Raw genomic sequence first — 15,361 nt, forward strand, 5'->3', positions numbered from 1 at the left:
TTCGCCTTCCTAAACAGCCGCTTTAGTCCCTGAGCTATCTGGCCAGCCCTATTTATGATGACTTTTTCAAACTACACAGAGGGGATAGTTTAAAGAACCCTGTCCTCATTGCCTCAAACGCTACCAATATTATATGCTTTCTGTTTCAACTGTATAATTTACTTATTTTTCCTGCAGAAGGTTAAAAACAAATTCCAAAAACAAATCAATTCATTCATAAATGTGTCGTCAGTATATCTAACACATAAAACATTTTTTAAAAACTCATTAAGTATAGGGTTGTCAACATCCTCAAATTAATTCCTTCTGGCCAGGAATGGTGGCATACGCCTGTAATCCCAGCACTGGAGAGAGAGGGGATTGAGGCAGGAGGATCACTTCAAATTGATCCCAGCCTGGGCTACAAAATGGATTCAAGACCAAACTGATCAACATAGCAAGACCCTGTCTCAAAAAACAAATCAACAACAACAACAAAATGCTTTAGTTTCGTCAAACACCCAGACTATGTTCGAAGAACCCAGTCTTGAAAATCTCATTGTACAGTAGAATTGTAAAATCAGGAGGCAAATAAGATCACACATTAGAGTTGGTTGGTAGATCCCCCCACATCAAAATTTACTGGTTGCTTTAGTATCTTTAAATCCGCCCCCCCCCCTTTAAAAAAATGTATTTGGTAGTTGCAGGGTCTCACTCAGACTTAGTAATTCTTTTGCTTTTCAGCCTCTCCAGCACTGGGATTACAGGCATAAACCACTATGCCCTGGCTCTGGCAGGCTCAGCACACCCTGGGGAAAGGGCTGGCATGGAATGTGGTGGGGGACATTGAACCACGGTCCCTGACCTTGCCTAAGGTTGCCTAAGCAGGCACTTCATTCCCCTGAGCTATCTCGCTGGCCCTTGAATCCCAATCTTGAATCAGCAGAAATGAATGGTCAACAAATGTTGGCATTGTTTGCTTTTGTGATAGAGATGTGGTTAAGGAGCGAATTGGAACTTCTTTTTCTTCTTAATAATGTTAACTAAAGTGCAAATTTTATTTAGTTTTTTTTTTGTTAGCCTAGTCTCCCTATTTGTTTCAGCATCTTGTCCAGGATACCGCATTACATGTAATTGTCATTTCTGAGTTCCTTTTGCCTGTGACAATTTCTTATGATCTCCTGTTTTTGATGGCTTTGACTTTTTTTTTATAGGCAAGGTCTGTGTAGTTCAAATTAGCCTTGAGCTCACTAAATAGCCCATACTGGCCCCAAACTTGCAGCAATCCTCCTGTTTCAGTGATTGGTGTGCTGGGATTACAGGCCTTCACCACACTTGGCAACTTTGACAGTTTAGAGGAGCACTTTTTAGGTATTTTATTGAAGGTTCCTCAGTTGGAATTCACTTTATGCTTTTCTCCACGTTAGCCTAGAGCAATGGATCATTTGGGAAATGACCACAGACCCAGTGAAGGGAAGCAGCTAGCTGTGGAAAACATGCCATAGGTTCACTACCACTGGTACTGTCAGCATGACTTAACCCCTGTGAGTATTAATTCCAATCACCTGCCTGAAGTGTTTGTCAGGCTTCTGCATTATAAAGTTACTTTTAATCTGGCTGGGCATGGTGGCACATGCCTGTAATCCCAGCATTCAGGAGGCTGAGGCAGGCAGATGGTTTTGAATTGAAGACAAGCCTGGGCTACAAAGTGAGCTCAAGGCCAGCCTGAACTGCATAGCAAGACCTTGTCTCAAAAGGATCAAAATAAAATATTTTTTAAAAATGTATTTGCTGCAGGGTCTCACTAGGAAGCTTGAACTCATAGTGATCCTCCTGTTTTCAGTCTCCCCAGTGCTGGGATTACAGGATTACAGGCATGTGCCACTACCCCCGGGCTAGGTTGCTGCCTTAGCACACCCTGGGGCGAGGCCAGTGTGGCATTTGGTGCCAGGGACTGAACCCTGGTCCCTGTGCCTGCCTAGGGAGGCTCCTAGTCCACTGAGCTATCTCGCCGGCCCTTCATGTTCTTTTACGTGCAGCCACAATTGAGTGGGTACCACCTCCTTGAGAGTGGAATATCTATGTAAATTATTTAAAATTGGATTATGAGATGTTTGTGTTCCTCATTTATTTAATCATACCAGTGTGGACCCATGAAAATCCATATTTTGGGTTATAATTCAATACTGCTTTAATTTCTCTAGTTGTTCCAATTTTTATTTTTGTTGTTCTTGTTCCAGTGCTGGAGACTAAACCCAAGGCCTCAAAAATGCTAGGCAAGCATTCTAGTTCTGAGCTATACTGCCAGGCCTACTCTTGCTCATTTTTTGAGACTGGGTCTTGCTATGTAGTTCATGTTGACCTTGAACTATGTACCCCAGGATGACCTTGAATTTATTCTGCCTCACCCTCCTGTGTGCTAGGATTACGGGCATGTGCCACCACACCCAGCGCTTGGCTTATTTGTAATACTCAATATAATGTAATGTTTTAATTGTGTTGATAAGGGCATAATGACAAGAAAAAAGCCAGCATGTTTAGTAAGGATAAAATTTATTATTCAAATATTTTCAGTCTCTTTTTGGTCATTAAATCGATGGATGTGCTCAGATGAGGGACACTCAGACACAGGAATGGGATGGTGCCTAATTCTTTTTTTTTTTTTTTTGGCGGAACCAGGGGTTGAACTCAGGCCCTTGCGCTTACCAGGAAAGTGCTTATTCCACTGAGCCATCTCCCCGGCCTGTGATGGTGCCTAATTCTTAGGTAGCAATGTCGCGTTACATCTCGTATCTCATCAGGAACACAGGAAGCTATGTTTTGTCGTCCTTTGATGAAGCCAACTGATCAGCTGTTGTTTCTTCTCCTAAAAGCTTTGGCAACCCTTGATCCAGTGGTTATTACCTGTATCTATCACTTAATGGAAGGCAAATAGTGGTTTTTCAGTTTCAGAGCATCTTTTCTGAAAATTTTCTTTTTTTTTTTTTTTTTTTTGTACTGGGGATTGAACTCATGACCTTGCGCTTGCCAGGCAGGTACTTATGCAGCTGAGCTATCTCCCTAGCCCCAAAAGTGTCCATTTGTGTAGTTTTTTCCCATTCTTCTCTGGCCTTGGCATTTTTCTTTCCCAGTTTGCCATTATACAAATACATAGACATACATGCACACATATTTATGGTATAAGTTGCAAATATTTTTGTCAAACTTGTGGTTTCCTTTTTCCTTGCTATGCAAAGGCTTTCTTTTATATAGAAAATTTTGTCAATATTTCCTCTTGTTACATCTGTACTTTTAATCATATCTAGGCATGCTTTTCCTTCTTATAGTTTATAAAGGGTTCACCTTCAGAGCTCACATTCTACTCAAGGAAGTGAAAAGGAGCACAATGTATGTTAAGATTTGTGGACAGGCTTGGTCGCCGCGGTTTACAGTGCAGTTATGGCCAAGTCCAAGAACCATACCATGCACAACCAGTCCCGAAAATGGCACAGAAATGGCATCAAGAAACCTCGGTCACAAAGATACGAATCTCTGAAGGGGGTGGATCCCAAGTTCCTTAGGAACATGCGTTTTGCCAAGAAGCACAACAAGAAGGGCTTCAAGAAGATGCAAGCAAACAATGCCAAGGCCATGAGTGCACGCACCGAGGCTATCAAGGCCCTCGTCAAGCCCAAGGAGGTCAAGCCCAAGATCATTCCAAAGGGAGTAAACCGCAGGCTTGCTCGACTTGCCTATATTGCCCACCCCAAGCTTGGGAAGCGCATCCGTGCCCGCATTGCCAAGGGTCGCAGGGCCTGCCGGCCAAAGGCCCAGGCTCCAGCCAAGGCTGAGGCTCCAGCTTCTGCTCCAGCCCAGGCTCCCAAAGGTGCTCAGGCCCCTGTGAAGACTCCACAGTGAAAGCCTCTTACTGCTGATGTAAAAACAGAAGGACTGGGGTGCCATCTGTGGGGGGCTGGTGTCCTCCTATGCTCTTTGTACAAATAAACCTGAGGCAGGATAAAAAAAAAAAAAAAAGATTTGTGGACAAAAACGGAGCAGGGAGGATGCCTGAGCTTGGAGGAGGGACCAGGAGCCACCTGTGGGAGGGTAACACTAAGGATGGAGCGTAGGATGGCCAGTGTGCAGATGGAGCAGCAGCTGCGGATGAGGCAAGGAGGCCCTGCAGGGCGGGGGAGAAGCTGGAGGGAGGGAGGGTGGGAGGGAGGAAGGATCAAGAGCAGCGATGTCAAACATCCCTAATTTGTAAGTATACCGTCAAACCAGTAAAGGTGGTTGCTCTGGAACCAGGCAGGTTAAGTAGTTTAATTTGGGAGAAAAAATTAGCAACAAGAGGCTGGAAAACCTTGAAAAAAAAAAAAAGGCCTGAGTGCAATCCAGTTCCAATTATTACCACTGATAGACTGAAATTATGGTGGTCATCTAGTATGGCTGAAGCCCTTAAACAACAGATTATCTGCTTCAAAACCACCTCCTCCTCCTTCTCCAACTCAGCCCAGGGTGCAGTTTCCTTTCACCCTCCCTGCTGCCTCAGGGAAGGCCCCATCAGCTCAGGTAGATCTAAACATCCCCCTCTAACTCTACCCCTGCCAAAAGGCCATAAAAGCCCCAGCCTCCCTTTGTTCCAACTCTGAATCCCTTATCTTCCCCCAGATTCTCTCTGTGCCTTTCCCTTTTTCCTTCCGCCTGTTTCTCTGCTGTGATGCCGTCAAAAACCTATCAACCATGTATTGCAAAACCTTTGTAACGAAAGCACTACGGCAGCTGCACATGGAGTTAATGTACAATGGGTCTGGAAGAATAAGTCTTTTTTTTTGAGACAGGGACTATGCAGTTCAGGCTGGCTGCTAACTTACAGCAGTTCTCCTGCCTCAGTCTCTGAAGTGATGGGATTATAGGCACATACCACCACATCTGACATGACAGTAAAAGAAAATGTGCTACTTTAAACCAGTGGGTAAAGCTTTACTTTACAATGGAAAAATACACACAGTGGAGTAGACAAGGCCATAAGAGTACAATGAAGGCAGGTAGGGAGCATGCCCAAAACCGCAGCACTCTGGGAAACTGCGCCAGGAACACTGTTGGTTCAAACCTTGCCCGGGCAACTTAGTGATTCAGTTAAGACTTTGCCTCATAATTATAAAGGGTTGGGGATATAGTACATGTGAAGGATCTGGTTCAATCCTCAGAATCCCCCTCACACACATACACACAGAGGTGGGAGCTGACCAGTCTGTAGACCAGGGGAACCCTCACTGCTCCTGATGTATTTTACCATTACTCTAGTGATGGCAAATCTTCCAGAACCTTCAATGATGTAAGCAGCCCGCTGCAGCATGCGTGCCATAGGCTCACCCCCACTGCCCTAGGGTTTCCTGCTCTCATTTCATCCCCGCTACTCCTTTTTCAGCAGCAACCGCTGGCTGCATGAGAATTTACTAAGTGCTACTGGGACAGATGTGAGATAAGGCAGCACTGAATGTGTTGCTAGGCTGAGTTCCAAATGCCTAGATATAAATGTCAAGAAAGGAAAACTAAGAAAATCTTCCCTTCACCCCATCCCACGTCCACTGTAAAGGGCTCCTCAGTGGCCCTCTTATCAGCACATCCCAAGTATGTGCTGGAGCCTCCCTGACACCAGTGGCTCTGCTCAGGCCCTGTACATGTGCTCTGTTGAAAAATCACACCTCCTGTGCCCGCTTTATTTCCTCACAACAGTGTTCTCACCACATAACTGCACCTTACTGACCTCACCTTACTGACCTCACCGACAGTCTCCCCCCACCCATCACTTCCTAAAGATAGGACTTCGGGCCAATTTGTTCAGTGCTGCATTGCCAGTGCCCAAAGGAGATGCTCAGTTAATGTGCTGAGGGTGAAAGGGATGCAGGGACCTTAAGAGGTACATGTGTGTGCCCCCTACATGCCCCATTCTCTTGGCTTTGGTGGGCTAGAAGGGCAAGGTAGGAGCGGAAGGGTCCAAGGGGCACTGTAGGTATGCGCGGGGACTACAGGCTGCCTATCCTGACCATGCCTTCTTTTGAATGCTTTAGTAGACGAGCAGGGGTGTTGGGGTGAAATTCTTGGCTCTAGATTGAGCCTCTTCTTCATCTGCACAGCTGCTGCAGGGCCCCCTGTGCCTGGACCCAGCGCAGGCGCCACTGGGGCAGGGACAGGCCCTGGCAGAGCTCCTCTGAGAGGGCGGCTTGGCCTGGCTGCTCCCACCTGCAAAAGGGCATGGCGTCAGAGGAAGCTCGGCCCTTCAGACCCCACTGGGCTTCTGCCATCCCCAAGGCCTGAGCCGGTCTTCCCACACCGTTCAGCACTCCTCACCCCAGTTCTCTCTCTTACCAGTCCCCCACGGCCCCCTGGAGCTCTGGGATTCGGTCCAGCGCCTGTTTCAGCAGATTCTCCAGCCTCTTTAGTGCCTGCCCCAGGCTCTCCTTCTGCTCCTTTTCCTGGGACGCCTGGATCTGCAGCAGCTCTAAAGGTCAGAGGCCCAGGTGACAGCACTGAGTTGTCTGGTTTGTGGGAGCCTCGAAGGCAACAGTGTCAGCAAATCTCCAGTCACCTGGTCCTGTCCCTCCATCTGAGTCCTCATCTCCAGGGCAAGCCCAACTCAGCAGGCCCTCATCCCGGACACCTTCTTCCTTCCCCACGACAGCCCATCAGGCTGCATGGCCCACCCACTCAGGTTTCCAAGTTTCTTCCTCTGCTCCCTACTCTTCCTGTTAGCCCCGTCCTAAGCCCCAGGCCTATTTCCCACTCTGGTCACCCTCCTCCATTTGACAGAACGATATACCTGATACCCAAATCTGATGTGCCCTCTTAGAACCTTCCAAGGCTCCCTAGTGCTGCCAAGTGCCTCAACTTGGTATTAACATCTGCATTAGGTGACCTGCTCAGTACTGTGGGGAAAAACCTGGCCTCACTCCCGGGTCTGAGTGAGGTATCGTTTTTTTCTTTGGAAAGCCCCCGCCAGCATCTGACACCACAGGGCTTTCTCCTCAGCCTGCTACAGCCCTTCACTCCAGTGGTGCTTCTCCCCAGGACACTTCCTGGGCCTAGTCCCTCTCCACATGCCCAGAACAGGCCAAAGTCAGAGCAAATACAGCTCAGCAGCGTGGCATGAATATTGACATTATCCCATCCTGGCCCTGTAACCTCAGTCTTTGACACTTGTCCTTTCTTTAGCCATCTCTGCTGTCAGAGAGGAACAGCTGTAGGCTAGTGGGGAGGGGCAGATTGGAGAACTTGGGAGGTGGGACCCACAGGACTCACTAACAGGTTGAAGGGAGGCAGTGAGGGAGCAGGGAGGAATGAAGGGTAACTCTAGGGTTTCTGCAGTAGCAACTGGATGAGAAGATGGGATAGTTACGGAGGGGAAAAAAACCAAAGAGGGACAGAATAGCTCTTTGCAGTAAAGAGAACAGAGTTCTCTTACAGATACATTAAAGTTCAAGATGTCCATGAGGTGGGACATGTTACGCCTCTTCTGAAACTGTTCTGATTCCTGCACATTTCCTTGTGGAGGTGGAATGCAGGAGCCCCAAACTCTAACCCTAGAAGTCTCTATTTGGCTAATTGCACCCTCAATTCTATTTTTGTTTTCTTTTTTTCTTTTTTTGGTGGAACTGGGGATTGAACTCAGGCCCTTGAGCTTGCCAGGGAAGCACTTACTCCACTGAGCCATCTCCCCGGCCCCTATATTTTTCTTTTCTTAATACCTTCACGATAAACTACATCCCTAGCCTTTTTTATTTTTATTTTGCAATGGGGTCTCATTAAGTCATTAGGTTGCTCAGGCTGGGTTCTAACTTATGATCCTCCTGTCTTGGCCTCCCAGAATGCCACTGAGCCACTGCACTTGGCTCTCTCAACCTATTTCTTATCAATTCACCTTGTATCTATTTATTCTTTGATTCTTTTCTATTTGTTTCTGCCCTGGGAAATCCGTTGGGGCTAGACAGCTCTTCCTCACACCCCATCGAGCTGTCTAGGCCAGCACTAGACTTCTCAGAGTTTATTTCCTCATCTGTAAAGTAAGTCTTTTTTTTTTTTTTTTTTTAAATTTTATTTATTTGTGTGTGTGTGTGTGTGTGTGTGTGTGTGTGTGGCCAGCTCAGCCCACCAGGGGGCGGGGCTGGCTGGCATGTGGTGCTGGGGGACTGAACCACAGTCCCTGTGCTTTGCTAAGCTTGTTCTAAGTAGGTGCTTTAGACCACTGAGCCATCTCACCAGCCCCAAGTAAGTCTTAATAATCCTTCCCCTCACAGTAAGGCTTCAAAGAGATGGTGCCGACACAGACAATTATATTCACAGCTCGCACAAAATGCCCACTGCAAGCCTTGCTGAATCCTCCCTGCAATCCCTAATTCTTACTACGTTTACTCTACCACAGAGGCAACTGAGTTATGGGCAGGTCACCCAGCAAGGAAGAGAAAGCACTGAGAAGGTAAGCCAGGTGGTTTAGCTCCACAGCCCAGCTTAACTGCTCAAGTACACTACCTGAAGATGGTAAGCGCTTGGCAAATGGATGGTCGGTGCTGCCTAGTGCTACCTGGGTTCATGGGCCAGCTCTGCCATGTGGGCAGGTTACTAAGCCCTCTGCATCCCAGCTCCCTTCCCTGTACAACAGGGAGAAGAGCAGTGCTCACTGATGGGCTTGCTGTGTATGTTTAATAGCTGAGTATATGCTAAGCACACAGCACATGGGGGAGCAGGTGTGGGTGCCAGGAACAGACAGGGGTGCAGGGTATGGGAGTCAGGCCAGCCTACCCTGGGTGGACGGTCCTGGCGGCAGACTGCTCTTCATGTGAAGCAGATCCCTGCACCGGAGACTCTGCTGGTCCTGGAGGAACAGAAGGTCCTGGCGAAGAGAGGCAGCCTTTGGGAGGAGCAGCTCTGGTCCCTGGAGGGAGGGGGAAAGACAGTCACCAGGGCAGGGCTGGGAATGGTGACCAGCAGGCCGTCCTAGGGGACAGGCACTCACCTTCCCTGCAGGCAGCCCCAGTGTGTGGCTCAGTGCTATGAGGTTGAAGCCCCTGGGGGATGCGGGGTGCAACTGGTAGATAGACGGTAGGATTGTGGGCAGGGGCTTCAACCTGGGGGAGAAGACCAGCCTTGATGGAGCACGGAGAGAAGGGGTCGAGTACCGGAAGCTCTGGAGCCAAGGAACTTGAAGGTGGGCCTGGGGGTGGGATGTTGGACTGGGCCTGGTAACCTAGGTGAGGTGGTGGCAGCTGGGGAACACGGGGGTGACCTCTTTGGAGGAGGTTCGGGGAGTGACCTAAGGCAGGGGAGATGGCGGCTGGGCCTCAGAGATTACCCCTCGGGTCTGTGCCTTAGCAGGGTGCTCAGGAGAATGTGAGGCAGGTGCCGGGCTCCCTCTTCCAGGCAGCCCAGTAGTTTTTCGCTCTCTGGCGCTATGGCCTCAGAAGCGGGGATCACCTTTTCCTGAAGTAGGGCCAGCACCTGTTGGGACGGAGAGGTATGGTGAGGAGTTCATGTGGGGCCAGCCCTCTTCAATAGATCTAGTCCCCCTGTTCCCCACTCTAGACCTCATCACCCCAATACCCATCTCACCTCCCCGGGACTCCGGCTCAGGCGGGTCTTGCTGGCTGAGTTTCCCTTGATGAGTAGGCGGATCTGTTCCTGGGTCTGCCCCTGGAGAACGAGGAGGCCATGGTGACTAGCTGGATGTGGCAGAGACCACCCCTTTGCACAGGTTCTGTTTCCTCCTGGGGCTCTCAACCTGGGTCCCCCTCCCTGCCCAGTGCTTGATCATAAGGCCCCACACCTAGGCTCTTGCCCTCTACCAGGCCCTGCCTCTTACCACCCGCTGCCGCCAGTGCAGAATGCGTTGCTGCTTGGTCTGTAGCTCTCGCAGAAGAAGCTGCCGATGTCCAGAGGCGTCCTGCAGCTCCTGGCGCTGGGCACACAGGGCTTTGAGCTCTGCCTGCAGACCACAGCCTCGAAGGCCCAGCAATAGTGCTTTCCTGCAGGATGAGCAGAGAAGAGCAAAAGAGGACAAGAAAACCGAGACCACTCTAGGGAGGGAGATGCAGTTTTCAGGCTGCACAATGAACCATAAATCCACAGAAACACCCCAGGGAAAGGGAGGCAGGGATGGGAATCACAGGGACAGAAATGTCCACATCCTGAGAAGCCTGGGAGAGATGGATTACAGGCCTCTGTCAAAGGTCCCTCACCTCTCACTGGGGCCAAGGCTGTGTCTCTCCACCTCTTCCACCAGGCCCTGGAGGCGGCCAGTCAGGACCTGATACTCCTTCAGCAGGGCTCCCCGCTGGGTGATCAGTGCACCCACAGCCTGCCAGCCCTCCTGGGGGCAGGCACAAGGTCTGTGTGAGCATGGCCCACAGGGTGAGGGGGCTGGGGATATTAGGACAGTTGCTGGAGGTTACCTGGATGAGATGCACCGTGGATGGCAGGGCTTGGCTGGAGTCTGCCCGAGCCAGGGTCTGGGGCCTGTGTGAGGGCACAGCTGCTGAGAGAGCATCCTGTGTCCTGGCCTTGGTACCTGGCAGCAGCCAGTACAGCCTGCCCACTGCAGCAGGCACCAAGATGCAGTTCTGCCCCACCAGCAGGTCCCAGTGGCTGATCTCGACTGCCCCAGCTCACCCACCCACCCGCCCTCACTAGGAATGCTCCACTCTGCACCTGGGTTGCTCCGTATCTCTGAGTCCATCTCTACCACACAGGCGCTGGATCTCCACCTCCCGCTCCGCAGCCAGGTACTCCAAGGCAGCCAGGACATGGCCTGGGGGGTGGTTTGTCAGCAGCATCTGGGGAGCAGGAAGGGTGCTCAGGCCACATGGGGGGCTGGGCAGGAAGCTGGGGTCCCACAGGAATGAGAGGTAGAAAGGAGGGTCAGGAGCTGGCACCCTGAGGTTTGATCTTGGGTCTGGAGGGTGTGACCCTTCCAAGAGCCCCACCTTCTCACCTCTACTGAGCTAAGCCACTGCTGGTAAGAGGTTCCAAAGTGGTCATCATTCGAGCTTCTGTGGGGTTGGGTGAGGGGACAGGAACGTTACAAGATACAACACCTATCACTCTACTTTTCACCAGCACCCTACAAGATAGGGGCTGTCACTGCCCCCATTTTACACAAGAGGAAACTGAGTTCATCTATGCCTGCTAGACTTGAGTTTCCTGCTAGATTCTGTCTGTTACCCTGGCTAAGCCTCCTCACCAGAATACCTCTCCTTTTCTTCCCTTCCCTCCCTCCTTAGTGTTCTTATCCTTCCCCATCCCCTACAGACCTGACCACCTGGCCATAACTGTCTATTATGGGTTATCTCCTCCTCATTCCAACTTGGGAGCCCCGTCAGGACACAGCCTGGAACTGACAAAGCCCAGGAACTCAACATCTGAGGGATTACTAAGAGTGACTTCCTGCCTCCAAAGCCTAGGTCGACTGAAGGTTCTTAGAGTCTGGGAACACTCACTGGACACTGCCTCCCCTGGCCTGGGGCATCAGGAGGTCCTGCAGGAATTGGGTCCGGAGGGTGCAGGCTGTTCGGACGTCACGCTAGAGAGAAAAGGACCGGACACGAAGGGCATTCAGGTGTCTGCCTAGCTCTGAACTCCTCACCCTTCCCAAGGGCCTAGGACTCTTACCAGGACCACGGGCTCCAGGGCCAGGGTTGCTGATGCCAGAGGTCCAAAGGTCACATCAACTTTGGCCTTCCTGGAGGGAGGAGTGTGGTTGGGACAGCCATCCCTGGCAAAACACATGCCTGTGTCCCATCTCCTCCCACGGCCGGCGTGGTTAGGCACGTTGAGTGCTGCACCTGGGCCCCAGGGGTGACCTCTGTGATTAGGCCTTTTTCATCTCACAGGATGGGCCTTTGCCCCAGAGAAGATCACATCACTGTTCACATCCTCCACTGCAACGGATATTTTCTCATCATAGGCAGAATAGCAACAGTGGTTGCCACTCTTCTGAGCACTTCATCCAACTCACCTAATTATCCCTAATGTCAAAGGCTGCTCTGAACATTAGGGCTCTTCCACAGATCTTGTATTGAGGTGCCAAGAGGATACTTTGCCCAAAGCCGCACAATTGTAAATGGCCAAGCCAGGGGCAGAACTGTCTCAGAGTCACACTCCAGGGCCTCTGGGGCACTCCAAACCTGTCCAGCCCCACATTCCCCCCAGTCCCTCTTGCCTGAGAAACCTGGGCTGAACTGGCTTCCTAGCTATTCTTCCTACAGGCCAAGGGCGGGACCTCTGCTCTTGCCCTCTCCAAGCAAATTCCTCCTCCAACTCAAATGTTGCTTCTTAACATGTTACTGCCTGTTCTGAGCTTCCTCCTCTCTTTGTCATGGCCTTGAACTTACCTCTACCTGCAACTGTAGAATGTTTCTTAGTTCACAGCCTGCCCTTTTGGCATTTGAGACTAGGCTCCAGGAGGACAGGAAGCTGCCCTGTGCCTACTGTTGTTTTTCCAGAGTTGGTGCTCCAGATCTAGTTAGTGCCACTCTTGGTACCAGAAATACAGAGAGAGAGAGTAAGACAACAAAAATCTCACCCTATGAACCCTAAATCGTATGGGAGGGGGCTCAGAATTTTGAAACCCAGAAAGGATGACGTTAGAGATCTTTAAGGATGACTGCCCTGATGAGGGCTGGTCCCTTGGGTCCTGAGACCCACCTCTCTATGTCCTGCAGGCACTTGAGCTGATTCTGTAGCTGCTGTATGGGATCTCGAAGCCCACGTTTCTGTCTTCGCACAGCCCCAGCTTGGGCCTGGAGGAGGAGGGCTCGATGCTGGGTGTCTCTCATGCTCTGGAGTGCCTGCTCTGTGGCCATGTCTGGGGGAAGAACAGGGGTGGTTGTCAGCACCCCGCCACAACCCTGGATTCCACTGCCCATCTGCCTGGTCCCATGGGTCACCCTGAGTTTCATTCTCTTGCTCCATCAGCTCCAGGCTCTGGTCTAACTCTTGGATCTCTGCCCTTAGGCGGGACACAGTAGTTTCCAGCTCCAGCTTCCGACGGACCTGGTGGAGTCAGGTACAAGGTCAGATGCTTGGTTTGACTGGGGCTTTGTCTGGCCTATCTTTTGGGGGAGCACCAGGTTTCTCATCCATGGGCTGGGAGAGTGACAGAGGGTTTTTCCTAAGCAGGATAAAGTACTATCTGGCTCCCTCCTTTCTCCTGGGATTGCCTCACCAAACCTCTCAGTTTCTTTCTTTCTTTCTTTCCTTTTCCTTTCTTTTTTTTTTTTTTTTCTTTCTTTCTTTCTTTTTTTTTAATACCAGGGATCGAACTCAGGACATTGCAATTGCCAGGCAGGCACTTACCCCACTGAGCTATCTCCCTAGCCCTCAGTTTCTTTTCTTTTTTTCTTTCTGTCTTCCTCTCATTCTCTCTTTATTTCTGGTATTAGAAATTGGGGGACTGAACCTAGGGCCTTCCTACTGATCTTCATTCCCAGATTTTTTTTTGAGACTGTGTCTTAGGCAGGGCTCAAACTTTTTTTTTTTTTTTGGCAGAACCGGGGATTGAACTCAGGCCCTTGCGCTTGCCAGGGAAGCGCTTATTCCACTGAGCCATCTCCCCAGCCCCTGGGCTCAAACTTGTGATCCTCCCGTTTTGGCTGCCTGGAGTGCTGGGATTGAGGTATGTACCATCTCACCTGTCTCAACACCCACATTTCTGTTCCAACCTTGATCTCTTCTTTGAGCCCACACCTGGAATATGAAGCTTTCTGAAAGCCTCCATCAAGATGTCACCTGGGCTCCTGGGACCTGCTGGGTCCCATTCGGGCCCCAGCACTTCCCTCACCAACTTGAATGCCTTTCCCAATCTTGCCTGGCTTACCCTGGACTGAAAACCCTGGGAGGGCACGGGATCAGGGCTGTTTGACAACCCTGTGCTTTTAGCACACCCAGCATCAGGCTGGGTCTAAAAGCAGAAGATCTACAAGTTCTTTTTCAGAGCACAGGTTTCTTACCTCTGGCCTGTCCTGGTGGCCATACCTGAAGAAATGAGACCACAGTTAGGAGATGACTGGGGTTTCCAGGGAGAAAAAGCAAGGCTGTGGGTGGGGACAAGGTTAGATTGGAGGGGAAAATAAGAAGGGATGGCTCTGAGAAGCATTTACCACAGTAGGTTTCCCCGAATCTTCTTGACATTCCTGCAGTGGTGAGATGGAGGAAGGAGTTACGGTGGGACTCGCCCGTGACCCCTTCCCGCCTTCCTCTTTTACCCAGCATGGCTCACCTGTGACTGCGTACATGCTGCAAGATGTAGGCCCAGATGTCAGCTCCCTGGCCCAGACACAGCCTGTGGGGACAACACAAAGGTTGCCTGGGGCATCCCACAGTGGAGGAACCTCACTTCCAGGGTGATGATGGTGAGGAGTCTTTACTCACTTCTAGAGGAGAGAAGGCTCATGCTTTGCAGGTAGGATACTACCTCCTTACTCACTGAGAGGGCAGGCTTCGCACTAAGCTCGGGAGTATACTGGTTCCACTGTGTGTGCTCCCTTTCTTCTGGGAGAGGGTTAGCTTGATTCGATCCCTGGGGGGCAGGGGCTGTCACTGCCAAATCCCGAGTGTCCTCATGGGTTGGGGGGGTGCTGCTGGGTCGGCCTTACTTTGGAGACCCTGTCTGCACACGGGAGAGGGGCCTGCATAAACTGAGGGACAATCTTCCGTGGTGCCAGGGACACAGCTCTGGACGGCATCCCTGGGGTGGGGGAAGGAGTGTGAGGGTCACCACCGGGGCTCCTCACTCAAATGAGAATCCTCTCTCTGAATATACTGCTACTGGAGTGGGGGCCCTCAGTTACTCGCGGAGAGGGCGTCCGCGTCCTCTATGAGGGCGGCTCTCACTCCTGAAGCATCTGTCACCAGATGAGGAGCCGTCGCTCCCGCAGCGGCCTCACCTGCGCAGCGTCGACTCCGGGGCCCGGGATGCCGCGGGCACACCCATCTCTTCGGCCACCCAGCGACCCAATTCCCGCGCTTCTTCCACTAGCTCCATGACAGCGCCGCGGCCTCCGCCTCCCGCCTTCTCTTCAAGCGTGGCGCCTACTTCTGTCGTCACTAACGCGACGGCGGAGACATCATCAGTTACCAGGCAGATTGCTGTGTGGCGCTGATCTGTAGCTCGCCGTCTTGCTGATTCTTTACTGTTCTCGCCCTTCCTTCAGGGGTCTCGTTGACTGAAGATGAAAAGGTCACAGAGAGGTGTTGGCACTCGCTCACCTTCCGTTGTCGTCGTGCTCACCACCAGCTGTTTCCCAAGAGGCAAAAATGTCCACACTTCGCTCCGTTTTCTGGGTAAATGGGGCTTTTACCGCACTGGAAGTTGAACCTAGGGTTTCACTACACAGATCGGACTTGTAGTAAT

At 51.0% G+C, this 15,361-nt stretch overlaps 1 protein-coding gene across 1 annotated transcript; it reads right to left on the bottom strand.

The window, feature by feature from the left end:
* Positions 1-4,912: 4,912 nt before the first annotated feature.
* On the bottom strand, positions 4,913-15,022 carry Haus5 (HAUS augmin like complex subunit 5). Its single transcript, XM_004636830.3, has 19 exons — positions 14,895-15,022; positions 14,228-14,290; positions 14,109-14,141; positions 13,959-13,983; positions 12,897-13,002; positions 12,655-12,814; positions 11,620-11,689; positions 11,448-11,530; positions 10,943-11,000; positions 10,660-10,784; positions 10,404-10,467; positions 10,191-10,321; positions 9,815-9,977; positions 9,565-9,645; positions 9,308-9,453; positions 8,972-9,083; positions 8,758-8,890; positions 6,331-6,463; positions 4,913-6,204 (listed from the first exon to the last, which is right to left on the bottom strand). Exons 1-19 carry the CDS (start codon positions 14,990-14,992, stop codon positions 6,087-6,089), a joined length of 1,902 nt encoding a protein of 633 aa, XP_004636887.1. The 5' UTR covers positions 14,993-15,022; the 3' UTR covers positions 4,913-6,086.
* Between the last annotated feature and the right edge of the window lie 339 nt (positions 15,023-15,361).

This window comes from Octodon degus, unplaced genomic scaffold (genome assembly GCF_000260255.1).
Source record: "Octodon degus isolate 3935 unplaced genomic scaffold, OctDeg1.0 scaffold00083, whole genome shotgun sequence".
Classification (NCBI taxonomy): domain Eukaryota; kingdom Metazoa; phylum Chordata; class Mammalia; order Rodentia; family Octodontidae; genus Octodon; species Octodon degus.